Source organism: Pelodiscus sinensis, chromosome 21 (genome assembly GCF_049634645.1).
Source record: "Pelodiscus sinensis isolate JC-2024 chromosome 21, ASM4963464v1, whole genome shotgun sequence".
Classification (NCBI taxonomy): Eukaryota; Metazoa; Chordata; order Testudines; family Trionychidae; genus Pelodiscus; species Pelodiscus sinensis.
In genome coordinates, this window is record NC_134731.1 from 14381311 (window position 1) to 14401421 (window position 20111).

Here is a 20111-nt window from a genome sequence, read left to right on the forward strand (position 1 = left end):
GGAGATCGGGGGCATCACGGCTCCCCATGAAGCAGCCAAGCATCTGCTGAGCAGCAGCTGACAGAGAAAATACCTTGGACCCCGCAAGGTATTTTCCGTATTATCCGACATTTCGATTATCCGACCATCCTTCGGTCCCATTTAGGTCGGATAATCGAGACTCTACTGTAGTTCATACTCTTCTGGATCTGTCGATCTGTTTTTTCACTTTTCTGGGTGAGTATTTCAGTTTTAAGAATGCTCTATTTAGATCCTGTAGGTGCTTGTCTCTCTCTGTGGGACTGGAGCAAATCCGGTTGTATCATAGGGGTTGGCTGTAAACAAAAGATTGAGAAATATGTCTAGGACGGAAGCTAGAGGCATGAAGGTAAGTGTGGCGGTCGGTAGGTTTCTGGAATAGGGTGGTGGAAAGTTGTCTGTCATTTAATTGTACGGTAGTGTCAAGGAAGTGGACCGCTCATGTGGATTGATTCAGGATGAGGTTGATGGTGGGGTGGAAGTTGTTGAAATTCCTGTGAAATTCTTCAACGGTCTCTTTCCCGTGGGTCCATACGATGAAGATGTCATCAATGTAGTGTAAGTAGAGTAAGGGTGGTAGGGAGTGAGAGCTGAGGAAACGTTGTTTAACGTCAGTCATAAAGATTTTGGCATATTGTGGGGCCATGCGGGTGCCCATGGTGTGCCACTGACTTGAGGATACAAATTGTCTCCAAATCGGAAGTAGCTGTGGGTGAGGACAAAGTCCCAGAGCTCTGTTACCTGGTGTCATTGGGGATGGTGTTCCTAATGGCCTGAAATCCATCTTCATGTGGAATGTTGGTATAAAGAACTTCTACGTCCATGGTGGCCAGGATGGTGTTTTCAGGGAGATTACCCATGTTTTGTAGTTTCCTCAAGAAGTTAGTGGTGTCTTGAAGATAACTATGAGTCTGGTAGCAAATAAGAGATGAATAAGACAGTGAAGATGAGGTAGAGGAAGTTGCATCATGGACAGCATATACTACAAAGGGATTGGTTCCTGAAAAATAGCCAATCCAATCCCAAACATAGAATGCTATGTACAGGAAATGCAATAAAATGTGAAGTGTATAGAAAGGGATGTATCCTGTATCCACCCTCCCTCTGCCCCCAGTCCGCAGTATTTGAATCTGACCTGCTTGGTATTCCTGTGTGATCAAGGCGGAAGTCCAGCTGCATTCTTGGGAAGCGGAGTGGAAGAGTTGTCAGAGGAAATCCCAACACATGCTGTGACCGGGTCCCTGGCAGCTGTGTAGCCTAGTGGGTGGGTCACTGAGTAAGCAGGGAAAAGGCGGGTGCTACCTCCCTTTCCCTCTTGTGTTCCTGGCCCAGAAACTCTGAGCCACTTCCCATCCAAGTCCTTAAGTTTGGGGTCTGGCCCCAAGAGTCCAGATTCCCCTTAGTTGGGGTTTCTCACTAGGTTCCCCTTTTCCCCGAGGGGTGGGGTTGAGTGCTTACTTGCTCCCCTGGGCTGCCCATTGGACAGGCTCTGGCTCATGCCCTGAGGCTGCTGAACCAGGCTCCTGCCTCCTTGCTAGTCAGTCCCCAAACTGAGCCAGTCTCCTTCCTTTTCTCCTCTCTCCTAGCCTGGCACTGGTTGCAGGTAAAGTAGGGTGGGACTAGCTAGGTCCAGATGCTTTCTTTAACCCCTTCGGCCTTCCCCCCCCATCTCTGCTCTCTCACAGGTGTGTTAGCAGCTATTTCATAGTCTTTGCTTTGAGGGAGTGATATTATGGCTTTACAAGCAGAAGGATAAATCAGACCCCAGTTAATCCCTGGAAGGTCTGGAGCTGTGTTATCCAATGTGCAATTGGGCAGCTGGGAGAGAAGGGGAGCTACAAGCACAGTTCACCTGAAACTGTGACATATATATGGCAGAACTTGCCATTTCCAATTGAATGGTTTAAGTCTTTAGAGTCAGCTCTTCCCCAGAACTCACAGATAAATAAGACGGATAAACATAGGCCAACATTCCTGAAGTCTGGTAGCTCCTTATTATGAGAGAACATAAGACCAGTTGTACTGGGTCAGACCAAAGGTCCATCTAGCTTGGTACCCTGCCTGTCGACAGTGCCCAATACCAGATGCCCCAGAAGCAGTGAACAGAACAGGGAATCATCAAGCAACCCTTCTCCAGTCACCCATTCCCAGCCTCTGACAGAGGCTAAGGACACCATACCTGCCCATCCTGGCTAATAGCCTCCATGAATTTATCTAGCTCTTGAACCCTCAATGTTCTGGTCTTCACAACCTCCTCCAGCAAGGAGTTCCACAGGTCAACCGTGCACTGTGTGAAGAAAAACTTCCTTTTGATTGTTTTAAACCTGCTACCTATTAATTTCATTTGCTGACCCCTAGTTCCTGTGTTATGGAAACAAGTAAATAATTTTTCCTTATTCACTTTTTCCACACCAGTCGTGATTTTATAGACCTCTATCATATCCCCCCCCCCTTGTCTCCTCTTTTCTAAGCTGAAAAATCCCAATCTTTTTAATCTCTTTTCATATGGGACCTATTCCAAACCTCTAATCATGTTTGTTGCCTTTTTCTGAACCTTTTCCAATGCCAATGTATCTTTTCTGAGCTGAGGTGATCACAGTATTGTATGCAGTATTCAAGATGTGTGTGTACGATGATTTTATAGAGAGACATAAGAGCCCTAGTCATATAGTGGGGGTGGGGAGGGTCCTACTGTGCTAGGCGCTATACCAAAGACAAAGACAGCCACAACACAAAAGGATTTAGAATGTAAGATAACAAGCAGATACAGGGGAGCACAAGGAAACAAGAAGATCCTCCAATATCTGTTGCCCCACACTCAGAATGTAAGTGGAATGTAGTGCTTAGGACTGGGTTTGGACTTTGACTATTCGGTCTCCCCAAGGACTTATCTAACTATGCTAAAGCAGATTTTCTGTTCAGGTTATATTTTCCCTCATTAACATCTGCAAGGCGTATTGTCAGAACCATGGAAGAAGTACTTGCTTTGGCTACTTAAAGGAAGGCAGTCAGAAGGAGAGAACAAACAGGCAAATAGGCATTATCTTGGAGGAATATAGACAGATCTGTGAACCCAATCTTGCTCCCACAGCTGGCAAGACAATGCTCCCCCTGCCTTTAATGGAAACAGAATTGGATTCAGCATCTCTGGGCAATACTGTCAGAGCTGCAGGATTGCCAGCTTTTCAGGATTCTCCTGGAGTCTAGGAATTACAGATCAATTTTTAATGAAAAATTATATTTTGGGATGACCTCTCCAGTACTACATCCAACCCAAAATGGCAACCCAAAAACACACCCAGTTGCTCCCTAACTCCAGTAAACCCACCAGTTTAGTTTCTACAGCTAAATATTTACGGAGCGAATTGTATTTATTTTCACAGAGGCTATGAGAAAACACAAATTAGTAACATCTTCGGGGCTGCTTTGTAGGTTTCTTGGGAATAGCCCCCTTTGCTCAATTTGAGACATGTCAGCTAGCAAAGTCCCCCGCTCACCCCTCTGCCTGGAGCTGCCACCTGTCCAGATTTTCCTAGGATTGTCCCTTTTTTGAGGTAACTAGGCCAGGAAATCTGAAAGGGAGGTAAATAGACACTGCCAGATGCCCAGTTTTATAGACTCAGGATCATCCTGAGTTTTTTATTTTGTACCTCAGAGATGGCATCTCTACCTTCTCCCTTTGCCACCATGCCATCCAGAGTCTCAAAAACAACCTGGACATTATAATCAAATCAGCTGACAAAGGGGGTGCTATAGTCATTATGAATAAGGCCGACTATAACCAGGAGGCAACCAGACAACTCTTGAATACCACATTTTACAAACCTCTCCCCTCTGATCCCACCTTGGAATACCAAAAGAAACTACACTGTCTCCTTAAAAGCCTCCCCACAGCTGCTCGGGAACAAATCCACACAGAAACACCTTCTGACCCCCGACCAGGATTGTTCTATCTACTTCCCAAGATCCATAAACCTGGGCACCCCGGACGTCCCATCATCTCTGGTATTGGCACGCTCACTACTGGTCTATCCAGCTATGTAGACTCTCTTCTCAAACCCTTCGCAACCAATACCCCCAGCTATCTCCGAGACACTACTGACTTCCTGAGGAAACTACAAAACATCAATAACCTCCCCAATAACACCATCCTTGCCACCATGGATGTAGAAGCTCTATATACCAACATCCCACATGAAGATGGATTACAAGCAATTAGAAACACTATCCCAGAGGACACTACTGCCAACCTAATAGCAGACCTATGTAACTTTGTTCTCACCCACAATTATTTCCAGTTTGAGAACAACTTATACCTCCAGATCAGCGGCACAGCCATGGGTACACGCATGGCCCCACAGTATGCTAACATCTTTATGGCTGACCTAGAACAACGTTTCCTCAACTCCCGTCCCCTTTTACCCCTTCTCTACCTACGGTACATCGATGACATCTTTATGATCTGGACGCATGGCCAAGAAACACTGGAGATATTCCACAGATATTTCAACAACCTACACCCCACCATCAACCTCAGCCTGGACCATTCTACACGAGAAATCCACTTCCTGGACACCACAGTACAAATCAACAATGGAAAATTAGACACCACTCTCTACAGAAAACCCACCGACTCATACAGTTACCTACATGCTTCCAGCTCCCATCCAAAACACACCACACGATCCATCGTCTATAGCCAAGCCCTTCGATACAACCGCATCTGCTCTAATCCCACTGACAGAGACCAGAAGCTTCAGGATCTCTACCAAGCATTTATAAACCTCAACTACCCACCCGGAGAAATAAAAAAGCAAATTGAAAGAGCCAGACGAATACCTAGAAACCATCTACTTCAAGACAGACCCAAGAAAACCAATAATAGAACACCACTTGTCATCACCTACAACCCCCAACTTAAACCTGTCCAACACATTATCAATAAACTACAGCCTATACTGGAACAGGATACCATATTCCAAGAGGCTCTGGGAGACAGACCCATAGTCTCCTATAGACAACCACCTAACCTCAAGATGATTCTTACCAACAACCACAGGACATACCACACTAATACCAACCCTGGTACCTTCCCTTGCAACAAACCCCGTTGCCAGCTTTGTCCACATATTTATTCTGCTGATACCATTATTGGACCTAACCAAGTGAGTTATAAGATCAAGAACACATATTCCTGCGCATCCAGAAATATAATCTATGCTATCATGTGCCGAAAGTGTCCGTCTGCTATGTACATTGGACAAACATCTCAGACACTTCGCCAAAGGATTAATGCCCACAAAACAGATATCAGACAAGATCACAAAGAAAAAACAGTTTCTTGCCATTTTAACCAGAAAGGACACTCTCTCAATGACTTAACCACCTGCATTCTGCTACAAAGACCTTTTACATCTGCACTTGAAAGGGAATCCTCTGAACTGTCATTCATGTTAAAATTCGACACTCTCCAAAGAGGATTGAACAAACACTTGAACTATCTTACCCATTATCAAGATAGCTTTCCCAATTATCACCTCTAATACCATTAACTCACAAACATCCCACTCTCCCCACCTCTAATATCATCAATTCACAGACACTTACCTTCCTTCCTCCCCCCCCCCCCCCCCCGCATCCCCCTCCTGTTCTGAAATGTGATTTGTCCTTTTCATATGTGTTCATTTTTTTTAATTGTATCCTTTGGTATATATGGTTGTGACTATTTTCTTCCACTATTTGATCTGAGGAAGTGGGTCTGGCCCACGAAAGCTCATCACCTAATAAACCATCTTGTTAGTCTTTAAAGTGCTACATTGTCCTGCATTTTGCTTCAGCTACCCCAGACTAACACGGCTACATTTCTATCACTCTCCCTTTGAGTCACTCCTCTAAGGTGCCCATTGCTCTGACATACCTGCAAACCTCAGTTACTAGGTGGTTGCAGGAGGACTACATATTCAATATATGTCAAGGGGTATCCCATTGGTTAGAGTGCCTCCTCCCATCTAGGGGTAAGCAGCTTTTCTATCTGACTTTCGGGAGTTCCCTTCCTCTTCTGACAATGTAGCCCTCTGGGCAGGTCACACACTATGGCTCCCCCTTCAGATTATCAAACTCCTACATCCAAAACAGGTAAATCACCAACCACAGTGACATTGACTTGGGGCCCTCAGGGTCCTGCAGGGTCTTTCCCCGGGATCCCCGCAACATAGACCAGTCAATACTACCTCAGATATTTCTTACTCTGACAGACTCCCCACTTCAGTGTTGTTCTATCGCCTCTTACTTCAGGCTCCTCACATCAAGTCTCTCAGCTCCTGGATGACTCATTTTCAGGCAGTTCCAAGGTTTTCCTCCTGTCACCTCAGGTTTTGTAGGCTTTCCACTAAGTCCAGAGTCCCAGCCATCTACCATAGAGGCCTCCTTGCTTCAGGGCTGGCAGTGGGAATCCCTTACCTTTAGACCTCTTTGCTTCACTCTTCAGCAGTCTGAGGGTTTCTGACACACAAAAAGCAGTTTCATTAACTCTCAACATGGGGGGAGGTCTGTGCTGGTACATACATTTTAAAATGGAACCTTTCAGACACCCCCTGAACACCACTGCTCTTCCACTGGCTTTTGCCTGCATTCTTCTAGCCCTGCCCCTGCAAATATTTATGCACATGCTTAACTTTAAAGGTAGCCTGTGTATTCGCTTGGACACCAGTAGGGCTACTCCCCGGCTGTGTCTACATTGGCATCCCTTTCCGGAAAAGGGATGCTAATGAGACACTTCGGAATTGCAAATCCGCGGGGGATTTAAATATCCCCCGCGGCATTTTCATTTACATGGCTGCCGCTTTTTTCCGGCTCGGGGTTTTTGCCGGAGAAAAGCGCCAGTGTAGACGCGATTCTCCGGAAAATAAGCCCTTTTCCAGAGGATCCCTTATTCCTACTTGAAAGTAGGGGATCTCTTGAAAGTAGGAATAAGAGATCCTCCAGAAAAGGGCTTATTTTCCAGAGAATCACGTCTACACTGGAGCTTTTCTCCGGCAAAAACCCCGAACCGGAAAAAAGCGGCAGCCATGTAAATGCAAATGCCGCGGGGGATATTTAAATCCCCCACGGATTTGCAATTCCGAAGTGTCTCATTAGCATCCCTTTTCCGGAAAGGGATGCCAATGTAGACACAGCCCCCATGTATAAAGTTAAGCACATACGTAAGTCTTTGCAGGACTGGGACCTTTACGTTGTCCATTTAGGACCCACCTACATCAATGGGATTTCCTCATGCAGAGTGGCTATGGGCGGAGGCACTTATATTGTGTTTCTCAGAAGGGCCTCTCGAATCGATGTGGTTGGTATGCAAGGAACCATGCAAACAAAAATCATATGGAGCATAACAGCCCTTGTTCTAGAAAAGGCAGGGGAATGCTATCTTTCAAGGCCATATTCCTGTATAGGGCCTAGCTTGGAGGCAGCACTCTGGCACTGGCATACATCCCTCCCATGAGTGGAGCTCAATGAAAGTCTCATTGGATTAAATATACAATCTGTGCATAGGCAGCAGGTAACATAGGCAAGGGAAACTGCCTGTGCTTCTTGGCCACCTGGAAGGGCTGGGGTTGCAGCACAGCAGCCCCGCCACCAAGGAGGGTTGGGGTCGTGGCATAGTAGCCCAGCTCCCCGGCTGCCCAGGAGGTCTGGGGCTGTGGCATGGCAGCCTGGCTCTCCAGGAAGTATTGAGCTTTAGGCTGGGGTTGGACAGGGCTTGTTTGCTCCTGAAGGGGTGGGGTCTCAGGAACAAGGGCCTGCCCCCACTCTTGCACACATACCCTGGCAAATCCCCCTCACACACTCAACCCTCTGCCCAGACTCCTGCACTCCCACACCTTATCAAGCCCTGGGATTTAGATCCAAATTGTTCTAAATTTAAAAATCCTGAAAATCAATATAGTTTATTTGAAAACAATACAAATAGTTGAAAACAGGGTTGCACATATAAATTGCTCTATACATTTTGAAAAAAGGTACCAGTTTGATGTATTTTGTTTTAAATTACAAATCTGCACAGAATCCACCAAATAAAAATTACATTGATACAAATAAATGTTATCAAAACAGATAAGACTGAAAATTCCAGACTTTAATAAAAAAAGGTTTAGGGGTTTTGTTTTTACAAAAATGTATTTTCACTCACACAGAAAATAAAAATCTCAATATATTGGAAATTATGCTACAATGGGTTAAACATTATTGCACAAAAGAAATTTATCACAGTAAATAGCACTTCACATTTCTTTTTACAGATGAATTTAGGAAGCGGTCCCATGTTTTGGCCCATATATTTTCTCATATATCCTTTTTTCTTGTTTATCATTTGTCTTCCCAGACATATATTACCAAAACTCAAGATAGGACATTGATTATTTGAAACTAACAAATGAGCCCAATATAAAAGAACCAGGAATATAGATTATTCTATTTATTTTTTATTTTGCAATAAAAATATGGGGATAAGACACAATTCTGTGCAATAGTGTCCTAACACAAATCAATACAAGGAAGGGAATTTTACAAGTCTCACATTCCATTCCTAACCTGCTACTGAGTCCAAGTATTCAAGTACCTACCATACCCACACAACACTGAGAACAATATGAGAAGGAAGAAGCTGGAATACCCAAGATGGTTTGATGTCATATTTTTTGGATTGAATCCTGCATTCCTTGCTCACCTAGAACTCTTAAAATGCCTATTAAAGTCAGTAAGGGCATGTCTACACTACAGAGTTATTTCAAAATAATCCCCGTTATTGTGAAATAAGATGAGCAGCCACACAGCAAGCACGTTATTTTGAAATTATTTCAAGATAATGGGCTTGTTATTTTGAAATAATAAACCCTGAATTTACAAAACTGCTATTTCAAAATATGGTTAGTGTGGATGTTCAGCTGCTGCTATTTCAAAATAACTACTCCCCAGAGTCATTCAAACTAATTTGTTCCCAGTGCTTCCTGAAGTAGCATGTCCACATTAACGGAGTCTGCCTCAGACTAATTTCAAGGCTTCCCTGCAATGTGAATATGCTATTTCAAAACAGTTACTTCAGGTGTTATTTCAAAATAACCCTGTAGTGTAGACATAGACTAAGTGAGTAAAACATGCAGGGTTGGTTCTTTAAATGGAGCTAGTGCTGGAAGAACTGTATTGTTTAAGGTTAGTATTTTTTGTAAGGGGAAAAAAAATGGTGCTGATAACCTATTTTCTAAAACATCGGGGGTGGGGGGGGAGGAGAGGCTTGTTTGTATTGCCTGTTAAATATTAATGCAGATATGCGTAGTGCTTTAAAAGTATTGAGAAAACAATGTTAGAACCCTAAGATAGCTGCAAGAGTATAGTAACACAATCTTCCCCACAAATACACCAAGCCCCCTCTAGCTATTGTTCAAAATACCCACTTAATGCTGCAATGTCAGGATCACTCCTTTGGATTCTTGCATTCCATCCAAAAACCAGATAATAAAATTGTGAAGTTTTAATGTAGTTGGTCAGACAAAATAAACAGCATCTTTCTTGTGAGACACTGGGCACACTGATAGCAAATCAAAAAGCATTTCTTGTTTGCATCAGCATTTTCAAATTGGGCTTTAGAGGCCTATGAAATAATAATACTTTGTATTTCCAGCACACCTTTCAGAGCGCTAAGTGCTTTATGAATAATAATGCATTGATTAAGTCCCACAACACCCTTGTGAGATAAGTAAGGAGCATTACAAAGGAGGAAAGGAAGACAGGGAGTGGTTAAGTGATTTCCCAAATCAGAAGCACAGCTGGGGATAAAACTCAGCACTCTCACTTCCCAGTACTTTGCTCATTACCACTAGATCACACGAGAAAAACTAGTCATAGATATAGGGGATTGGCTCTACACCTATGTAAACTTTGCTGTTAAGTGTTTAGTTTTATTATAGTCAGCACCTTTTTCAGAACCTTTATTATACTGAAATCTGAAAAGGAAAAAATCTTTATTAAAATTTTGAAAAACACAAGATGAATCCCTTCTGAATTTCATTCATACATTAGCAGATTCTTCCATATGCTCAGTAAGAACAAAGATACTGTAAAAAACGCCTAAGCACACAGTATGCTGGGTAGGCTGGGATTTGACATTCCATTAGCTGATGGCATAGACTTAAAAGCGTTTACTCTGTGGGCTGCAAGAACTCAGAGGTGAACACAGCTTCTGCATAATCCTCACATAAATCCTGCAGCTCTGCTGCCACATCACATAAGGCTTCTTCTGTCAGTTCTTCTGCAAGGCTAAAGGAGAGAAAAGAAAGTTTAAAAGCCAAAGAGAGAATCCTGGGGTTTGTAGAAATAAACCCAAATATGCACCAGTCATTTCATCCAATGCTCTGACCTCAAAAGAGAAATTATTCTTCTATAATAATTAAGGATGTTTGCATATTGTCATGTAAATCAGTGGTTCCCAACCTTTTTTATGCCACGAACTGGCAAATCCATTCACAAACTTGGCAGACTGGTAACATTTTATTTGCATATTCAGTATGCAAATAATGAATATACAAATATGCAAATAAAATGATGCCTGTCCACCAAGCCCCATCCCAGTCCTTTGCTCCCCAATGCCTAATACCATTTGAACCTTACTCTGACCTGTGCCCTTTTACCCTTTAACCTCTGACCCCTACAACCCATGCCAACACCCTCTTACCCCGTGACCCCACCAGACCTCATCCAACACCCTTCTGCCCCCACCCCACCCCTGAACTCTCCAGAGTAAGGCTGCCCCACGTAGGGAGCATGGCTGTTTACTACAACATGGGCAGGGGGAGCAGCCATTGGCAGCATGCGCACTCCCACCTCCTTTGCACCCCTTCCCTCCCCAAGCACTTCCTGCACCCCATGGGTAGAAGGAGGGGGAGTGTGAAGCCCTGTACAGCCACCATTACTAAGGAAGACGGAGGGGACAGACCTTTTGCTCCGCCTCCTTCTGCCACTGCCTCAGTCCCAACGCTGCCACTGGCATTGGTGGCGCGCCCCCTCCCTCTCCAAGCACATCTCCCTGAGGGGTAGGAGGAAGGGAGGTGCCTCTACAGATGCCTGAGCTGAGCTGCTGCGGCTTGAGCCCTGACAGCTAGCAGTTTGTGAACAGGCACCGGTCCATGGACCGGCAGTTGGGAACCACTGGGGTAAATGCTTAACCTATAAACCTTGGCCTATTAGTTAATCCTATAGACTACATGCCCTCCTGTTCCATGGTGCCTCTGGAGGCTGCTCCGCACGAGCACCTGATTCTGCTGAGCCACCTGCCTGTCCCACCCCCATGGTGCTAGAATAGTTATAACCCCCCTGGGCCAGCAGGTGACAGGAGTGGAGAAAGGGAGACTTGTCTACTTTATATTTCAGAGAGTTTGTCTGTGTATCAGTCCCGTAGCTGTGCCCACAGCAGCTGCAGTGGCCATAGAGAGGCACTTCTTTCTCATCTGGCCCCAAAATGCTACAGTAAAAGAGGGCTGAGGTTGTCCTCTCTCCCCAACAGCAGGTTGCATATTGAACTCCTCATTCCCAGCCTCACCCCAGAACAATGATTTAAATTAAGAAAAACAATACTTATTTGAATTAAACACCAGAGCAATGCTGGCTATATATATTTACCATGGGAAAAAACCTGTACTACAGAACCATCCTGTTTATTTCTAAGTTTCATGGAGAATTGGAAATGTTTGCATCAATCAGCTTTCTGATAAAAGAGATAACCAGGGAGGCCTGGTGAATGTGACCAACCTGCTAACTGGTACATTCTTCACCTTTTAAAAAATATTAAGATGCAAACATTCTGCTTTCTACAGAGAGACTGAACATATTAAAGATCTGATGCAAAACCCACTGAGGTCTATGGAGAGACTCTCACTGATCTGAATGCTCATTGGTTCAGGTCCTTCTGAAAGCCTGGATGTTTACAGGGAAGTGGTGGGATCAGAGCTTTTAACTCAGGTCAAGATAAAACTACATACTGTTTCAGCATTTGAGCAATTCAGTTCTTTGCTGGACTGTTTACAATTTCTCCTTCTCAGTCTTACATTTACTTCACCAATACCAGGAAAATTAATTTTCCTGTGTCTTTAATACAGAGTGAAGTGGTTTCCTCAAAATGTTTACTAATGCATCTAATGGTTGACAAGATTTATAGTGCCCTCTGATGGTAAAACATTCACCAAACAGTACTATGAACTGGATTGCATTTTTAGTTTGATATCAAATAATATGTACAATATATACATAAGCGAAGCTGAAATTCAGCTGCAAGAAGGAAGGACTCATTTTAATTTTGTCAATCATGAGGAGGGACCACTGTCTTTGAGCTACTGAGGTTCACACTAATGCCAATTATGAACACTACTGGGCTGTGTCTACACTGGTGCAATCTTGTGCAAAAATGGCCGCTTTTGCGCAAAAACTTGCTGCCTGTCTACACTAGCCACGAGTTCTTGTGCAAGAACATTGACGTTCTAATGTGTGAAATCAGTGCTTCTTGCACAAGAACTATGATGCTGCCGCTCAGGAATAAGCCCTCTTGCACAACTGTTCTTGCGCAAGAGGCCAGTGTAGAAAGGCAACATGAATTTCTTGTGCAAGAAAGCCCTATGGTTAAAATGGCCATCAGAGCTTTCTTGTGCAAGAGAGCGTCTACACTGGCACGGATGCTCTTGCGCAAAGGCACATGCCAGTGTAGATGCTCTCTTCTGGAAGAGTTTTTGCACAAAGGCACATGCCAATGTAGACACAGCCCTGGAGTTTATAAGGAGAGTGTTGAAACATGATCAGGGATGTTTCAGGGGTGCATTCTAACCTGCCTTAGGTTATAGTGATCTGTCCAAAGTCACACAACTCTTACTCACATAGATCCCACTCCAGAGAAGCACATCTGAACTCTGAGCACATGAGCGGTCCTATTAAAATCAAAGACCCTGATCCGGCAGATACTGTTGTTGATGCTTACATTTTACTACAGCAAATGCACTGATTTCAGTGGGACTAGTCAAGATCATAACATATGTATTTGCTTAAGCATTTGTAGGATCAAGGCCATAGAGACTACACACGTTTAGAAAATTAATTGCATGTGCTTTGTTGGGGTGGTGCCTTAATCACGTGCCAAGACTTACAGGCAGTTGATTTTTGAATGACACCATTCACATGTACTGAAAATAAATAAATGGCACAACTTTATACTGGATACTCACTGAGGCATGCTTGGGAAATGATAACAGAGAACTTTGTTTACTGCTGCACCAGTACCCTTAGCAAACCAAAAAGGCTTGTTACAATGGGCGGCTATTTTTTATTTATACTGTAACCTTTCAGCCTCTACCTCTGTTCTCAGTTTAGCAGACTTGGAGAGAATGAATAAACATTTTTTCTTTGCTAAGGAATGAGCAGCAAATAGACATTTATTATTTTACCTCTTTTGTTTGCATTGCAGAGGACTGACTGGTGACCCAGCTATGCTATATACTATTTACATACCTAGCAACGTACTCTATAAAATATTTCCTTTTTCAAATCTCCTGTTTAAAATGGCAGCTGGCCTTATTGTAAGTATTTATATTGTTATTCCAAAACCCGCAACATCCAGGCCCTCCAAAGAGAAAATTAAAGGTTGCCAATGTGTTCTGTGCTACTTTTAATAAATTAATAAAAAGCTTGTTCCTTCCTTCTGCCCATGTTGGTCTGGTTGTTTTACAGATAGAAGGGCAATGTTTGCTTTTTAATTAAATGGCAAAAGCCAATAATGTTGTTAAATACTCTCAGATGAATCTCCCTGGACAGATTTTCCAGCCTTACCACTGGGATTTGCTAAAGACAGAAGTGGATATGGAAAGCAGAAGGTGTAAATTTCCAAACAATTTTTACAGCATTAAGGGCAGATTTTCACAAAATTACATGAAGTGGAAACTGAGAATTACACACTCCTCTGGCTTTGACTCTCCTCTAGATAGTCTAAACCAATCTATATTTCACACAGATAACTCTATGGTACTGCTGTGAGACATGAAAAATAATTGCTCTTCCAAGATATTCTGCTATCACACCCTGTGGCTACGTCTACACTGGCCCCTTTTCCGAAAGGGGCATGCTAATTTTCAACTTCAGAATAGGGAAATCCGCGGGGGATTTAAATATCCCCCGCGGGATTTAAATAAAGATGTCCGCCGCTCTTTTCCGGCTTGGGGAAAAGCCGGAAAAAAGCGTCTAGACTGGCCCGATCCTCCGGAATAAAGCCCTATTCCGGAGGATCTCTTATTCCTACTTTGAAGTAGGAATAAGAGATCCTCCGGAATAGGGCTTTATTCCGGAGGATCGGGCCAGTCTAGACGCTTTTTTCCGGCTTTTCCCCAAGCCGGAAAAGAGCGGCGGACATCTTTATTTAAATCCCGCGGGGGATATTTAAATCCCCCGCGGATTTCCCTATTCTGAAGTTGAAAATTAGCATGCCCCTTTCGGAAAAGGGGCCAGTGTAGACGTAGCCTGTTAGTTTTACATGAACACTTTAAAGGTCCACAAGCATCAAGGATCATTGAAAAACAACACAGTAACTACTGTCTTTAGTTTTCTGGCTTTCAATTTAGAATTTGAACAGCCCAATTACCCTCTGTGTGTGTAAGTAAGAGCAGAAAGACAGATCTGAAACTGGCACATTTACTTTACAAAATCAAACACATCAATGATTCACGTACCCCTCAGCAATGCACCATGGATTGAAGTGCCCTACTGGCTCATGAGAAATAAGTTTCAGGTGCTGCTCATATCTATTATTATAATCAAGGATGTTCTGGAGCATGTGCTTTGGAACAGAGAGAGAAATGTAGCACTCCTTTTGCTGAGATATATTGCGATTCAAAGGTTGCCGAACATCATTTCCAGTCTCCAATTTCTCTTCCACCTCCCCATCTTCATCAATAGCACTGGAAGCACAAAACATTAAGAACATAAGAACAGCCATACTGGGTCAGTCCAAAAGTCCATCTAGCCTAGTATCCTGTCTTCCAACAGTGGCCAATGCCAGGTGCCCCAGAGGGACTGAATAGAACCGGTAATCATCAAGTGATCCCTCTCCGTCACTCATTTCCAGCCTCTGAAAAAAAGAGGCTAGGGACACCAGTCCTACTCGTCCTGGCTAATAAGTATTGATGGACTTCTCCTCCATGAATTTATCTAATTGTTGTTTGAACCCAGTTAAAGTCCTGGTCTTTACAATCTCCTCTGGCAAGGAGTTCCACAGGTTGACTATGCACTGCACGAAAAAAAACTTCCTTTTGATTGTTTTAAACCTTCTACCTATTAATTTCATTTGGTGACCCATGGTTCTTATATTATGGGAACAAGTAAATAACTTTTCCTTATTCACTTTCTCCACATCAATCATGATTTTATAGACCTCTATCATATCCCCATGTCAGCCATGGAGCTTCCATGCCATTAGGTGCAGGGACCGCAGGATTGGATGGTGAAGCCTGCCAAAGAGCTGCGTGATGAGATCTGGAACCAATGGGAGGGGGATTGGCCTCTTGCAGGACAGACTCCTCTTGCAGGACAGATGTGAACCAGTGTTGCCTGGGCCAGAAAAATGAGGATCAAGGACGCCCTGAATTCCTGAACCTGCAGGAGCACCCTGTGGACCAGCAAGTGGGTCAGGGAAGGAGTCAGCTCAGTTAACTCTCTTGCTATCTCAAAGGTATCCAGAATGGAGGACTCTGGAAAGACCCCTGCTGGGCTGGCATCTCCACGCAGAAATGCCAGAAGCTTATGCCCTGCGGGGACCCTCACGCAGCTTGTCTTAAGTACCTGGGAGAGGCCCACTTGTCTGAGGCCTGTAAGATCTGCAAGGGCTTCAAGCTGCATACCAATCGGGAAAGAAGAACCAGAATTTTGTGGTTTTAATGTCCTTTTCCACATGACCTAAAGCCACAAACCTGATGAAATAATCATCACTACTGCATTTACTCTTAGTGGAAAACATATATTAAATATCCACAGTAAAAGCACATGAGCATTGTAGTTTACAACCACTTTTAGTTTACTCACTTTCCATCAAAAGGTCTTTCAAATACAATATCCACTTCTGGCTCTTTGTGTCCTATCAATCTGGTTATCTGGATTGGGTGAGGAGACATAGGCCTTTGCTCTATTGATGCGCTTTCTCTTTCTAGAAGGAAGAAAAGAACATTTAAAAAGTTTCTTTGGGAGAGAAAATCCAACAATGTAGGGAAGTCCTCACACTAAGTTTAGCTCCCATCCAAAGGTAAGCCCTTTAGAGAAAGGAAGAAAAATATTACCAGTGATGAGCCTTTTTAAGCTATAAATTTAAGGTGGTACTTTCTAAAGAACCAAATGTTTCAAATATGAACACTTTGGAATATTTCATTTTCAGTACAAGTACTCTGTTATCTCATCGGGTATTTCTAAAGAGGTGAGAGGAAACATTACATTACTATGGCAACCAATATATTGAGATTGGCAGTAAATGGGAAGGGGAAATAAAAACTAAAATAACAATTGGGCCCAGATCATTATCTAGTGTAAAATGGCATAGCTCTTATGAAGTCACTATGAGTCTGATCCTCCTCCCAGAAAATTCAATGGCAAATCTCCCATTGTTTTCACTGCTGCAGGATCAACCCCCATAAGGTCAGTTGCTTAGCTGGTAACAATTGGTCTAGCTCCACAGATTTACACCAGCTGAAGAACTGGCCCTATATTGAGACTAACGTGGACAGAGAAATCACAGGCCAAATTCCTCCCTATTTCTACTTGGCAGAGGCAACTAGGGCTACAATCAGGATCAACATGTGTGGGAAATAGAAAGAGTGTTGTCTAGAAAACTGAATGTCATTAGGAAACAGCTGCCTGCTAACATCTAAGGATGTTAAGTATCAGGTAACTGATTAACTGATTAGTCAATGTATTTTGCATCGACTACTCGATTAGTTGATAGGGCACCTTCACCTTTGAAGGCAGTTGCTACACTTCAAAGGCGAAAGCACTGCATGGAGCCTGGGGCCAGCTGGGGACTCCCTCGCTGACCCCAGGGCTCTGTGCGATGTCTCAAAGTGGCAGCACCATATACAACCTGGGGTCAGCAGTCCCCAGCTGATCCTGGGCTCCCCGGGGCACTGCCATTTTGAAACACCACATGCAGCCCGACGCCAGGCCCCCCACGGCATTTCAAAGCAACAGCACTGCACGGAGCCAGGGGTCAGCTGGGTATTCCCTAGCTGATCCCAGCCTCCCCGTGGTGCTGCCACTTTGAAAAGCTGTGTGCAGCCCGATGCCGGGCTCCCCACAGCATTTCACAGTGGCAGCACCGCTTGGAGCCCAGGGTTAGCTGGGGATTCCCCAGGTGATCCCAGGCTCCATGCAGTGCTGCCGCTTTGAAATGCCGCATCAGCCTGGGGACACCCCAGCTGACCCCACTCTATACGTGGCTTTTCAAAGCGGCAGCACCGCATAGAGCCTGAGGTCTGGCCCCAGGCTTCAAGTGGTGCTGCCGCTTCGAAGTACACCTTCTTTCACCCACTCCTGCTGCCTCTATCAGATAGAGGAAGCAAGGGGAGGAAGTAACTAGTCGACTATCCTGTCGACTATCTGATAAGCATTTGTTTATCGGATAGTCAACTAGTCCGTCACATCCCTACTAACATCTCTCAGGTTCTCTCTTCAGCCAGTTAAAAAGCTCTTCTGATATGAAGAGCTACAGCTGAATCTCAGAGTTACAAACTAACCCATCAACCACACCTTATTCAGAACTGGACATATGTAATCAGGCAGCGGAGACCAAAACCAGAACAAATACAGTACAGTACTGTGTAAAATGTAAACTACTAAATATATAAAGGGAAAGCAGCATTTTTCTTTGGCACAATACAATTTCAAAGCGTATTAAGTTGTAAACTTTTAAAAGAACAACAGTAACATTTTGTTTAGTTAGGAATAACCTCCATTCCTGAAATATTTGTAACTGAGGCTCTACTGTACAATACAGTCTAAGCAATTACATGATTTGTCTTTATTTTCTATTACTAAGAAATAAAGAGGATACCATTTGCGAATTCTGAATTAAAATCTTTGAGGAGATTTTTTTTTAAAGTTGAAGAACTCATGATGGAAGCACATGGGGCACTATTGTCTGAGATAAAGAAAACATACCAATTCAAGGATTCAGGGTCTAACCACAGATCTATGAACAAGAACTGAGAATTCACCTTTTTCCCAAACAAATCTAACTCCTTCACTTTAATAATTTTTCCATCATTTGAGTTATATGAAAGAATGAGAGAGCAAAAAACCTCTACACAGAGGGTATGTCTACACTACCCCGCTAGTTCGAACTAGCGGGGTAATGTAGGCATACCGCAATTGCAAATGAAGCCCGGGATTTGAAGTTCCCGGGCTTCATTTGCATAAGCGGGGCGCCGCCATTTTTAAATCCCCGCTCGTTCGAACCCCGTGCCGCGCGGCTACATGCGGCACGAACTAGGTAGTTCGAACTAGGCTTCCTAGTTCGAACTACCTAGTTCGTGCCGCGTGTAGCCGCGCGGCACGGGGTTCGAACGAGCGGGGATTTAAAAATGGCGGCGCCCCGCTTATGCAAATGAAGCCCGGGAACTTCAAATCCCGGGCTTCATTTGCAATTGCGGTATGCCTACATTACCCCGCTAGTTCGAACTAGCGGGGTAGTGTAGACATACCCTTAATGACTAATATAGCAGTGTTTTTTGCACTGATAAAAATCCTAGACCAGTGGTTCTCAAACTTTTTGGCTCGTAGTCCACTCAGATCAATGCAAACTCTTCCGTGGACCAGCAGTTGCTAATGGAAACTCACCGTGAATTACATAATTATGCCTGAGCCATTTTGCTAGTGCTGCAGATAGGGAGACCGGTATAATTTAACCAGTAAGAAAGGAAATATTAAATTATTAAAAAGAGTTTAGGTGCTTTAACTTTCTGATGTTAGTTTATCAAAATTCACTTTAAATAAAGTAAAATATTAATTTATGTCCAACCAAAAGTTTCAATGTTTTCTTTATTTATTGAGGGGTGAGGAACCTTTTTTGGATCGGGGGCCACTGACCCACAAAAAAATCCGTTGAGGAACATAGAAGTGAGAAGCATAAAAACCCCTCCAACCCTCACTGATGTGGCCCCCAACGGAGACACCTCACTTCTCCTGAGTTCCAGCCCCACGGGGGGAGTGAGAGGGACAGAGAGGACCGAGGTTCAGGGTTTCCCGTGGGTTGGATTTACTCTTTTGGGGTTAGTGGATTTCTTCCCCTCCGCCCCTCACAGCGCTAGGGTGGGGATAAAAAATGAGGGATTCAGTGTGAAGGATAGAGCTGCCAGTTAGTGGGATAGAGATGGGGGTGCAAGATCTGTGTAGGAGGTGCGGTGCAGGAAGGGGTATGGGGATGAGGTCTGGGCGGGAGGTAAGGTGCAGAAGAAGGCTGGGAGTAGGGTGTCTGCCCGGGGGGAGGTGACAGCAGCAAGGGGAAGTGCAACGTGTGGCCAGGAGGGAGAGTGCAGAAACAAGGGTAGGTTCAAGAGAAGGGCTGGGGTAGGGTGTCTGAGCAGGGGAGAGGGTGCAGGAGCTAGGGAGGGTGAAGGAGCAGGCTGAGGGAAGGGTGTCTGACCAAGGGGGAGAGTGCAGGAGCAAGTTTGGGGGAGGGTGTCTGGCCAGGGGGAAGGGTGCAGAAGTAGGCTTGGGATAGAGAGTCTGTTAAGGGGGAGAGTGCAGGAGCAAGCTGGAGGTACAGGGGCTTGGAGGGGGGTGGTACAGGAGGAGCGTGGGGGCGCAGGGGCCAGGCATGAGGAGAAGGGTGGCACTTACTTGCTTTCACACTCACAATGCCTGGGAGCAGCATGGTCCCAGGTGCTACCTCCCACTGCTCCCACTGGCTGGATTCAGGACAATGGGAACAGTGGGGAAAGCCTCCAGGGAGCACATCTATGCTGTTTCCCCAGCCAGAGGAGGGGGAGTGGCAGTGTGCGAAGCCACTTCTGGCTCTGCTTCTTCACCATGAGCTG

General features: G+C 44.4%; 1 protein-coding gene across 6 annotated transcripts in view; it reads right to left on the bottom strand.

Annotated features, from left to right (window-relative positions):
• Positions 1-7939: 7939 nt before the first annotated feature.
• Positions 7940-20111, bottom strand: part of KIAA0753 (KIAA0753 ortholog) — a 48849-nt gene continuing 36677 nt past the window's right edge. For all 6 annotated transcript variants that reach the window (XM_075904894.1, XM_075904897.1, XM_075904895.1 and 3 more), the window contains exons 16-18: positions 16114-16234; positions 14766-14993; positions 7940-10323 (exon numbers count right to left, since the gene is read on the bottom strand). In XM_075904894.1, the coding sequence (XP_075761009.1) occupies positions 10206-10323; positions 14766-14993; positions 16114-16234 (467 nt within the window). In that variant the 3' untranslated portion in view covers positions 7940-10205. The remainder of the gene's footprint in view (positions 10324-14765; positions 14994-16113; positions 16235-20111) is intronic.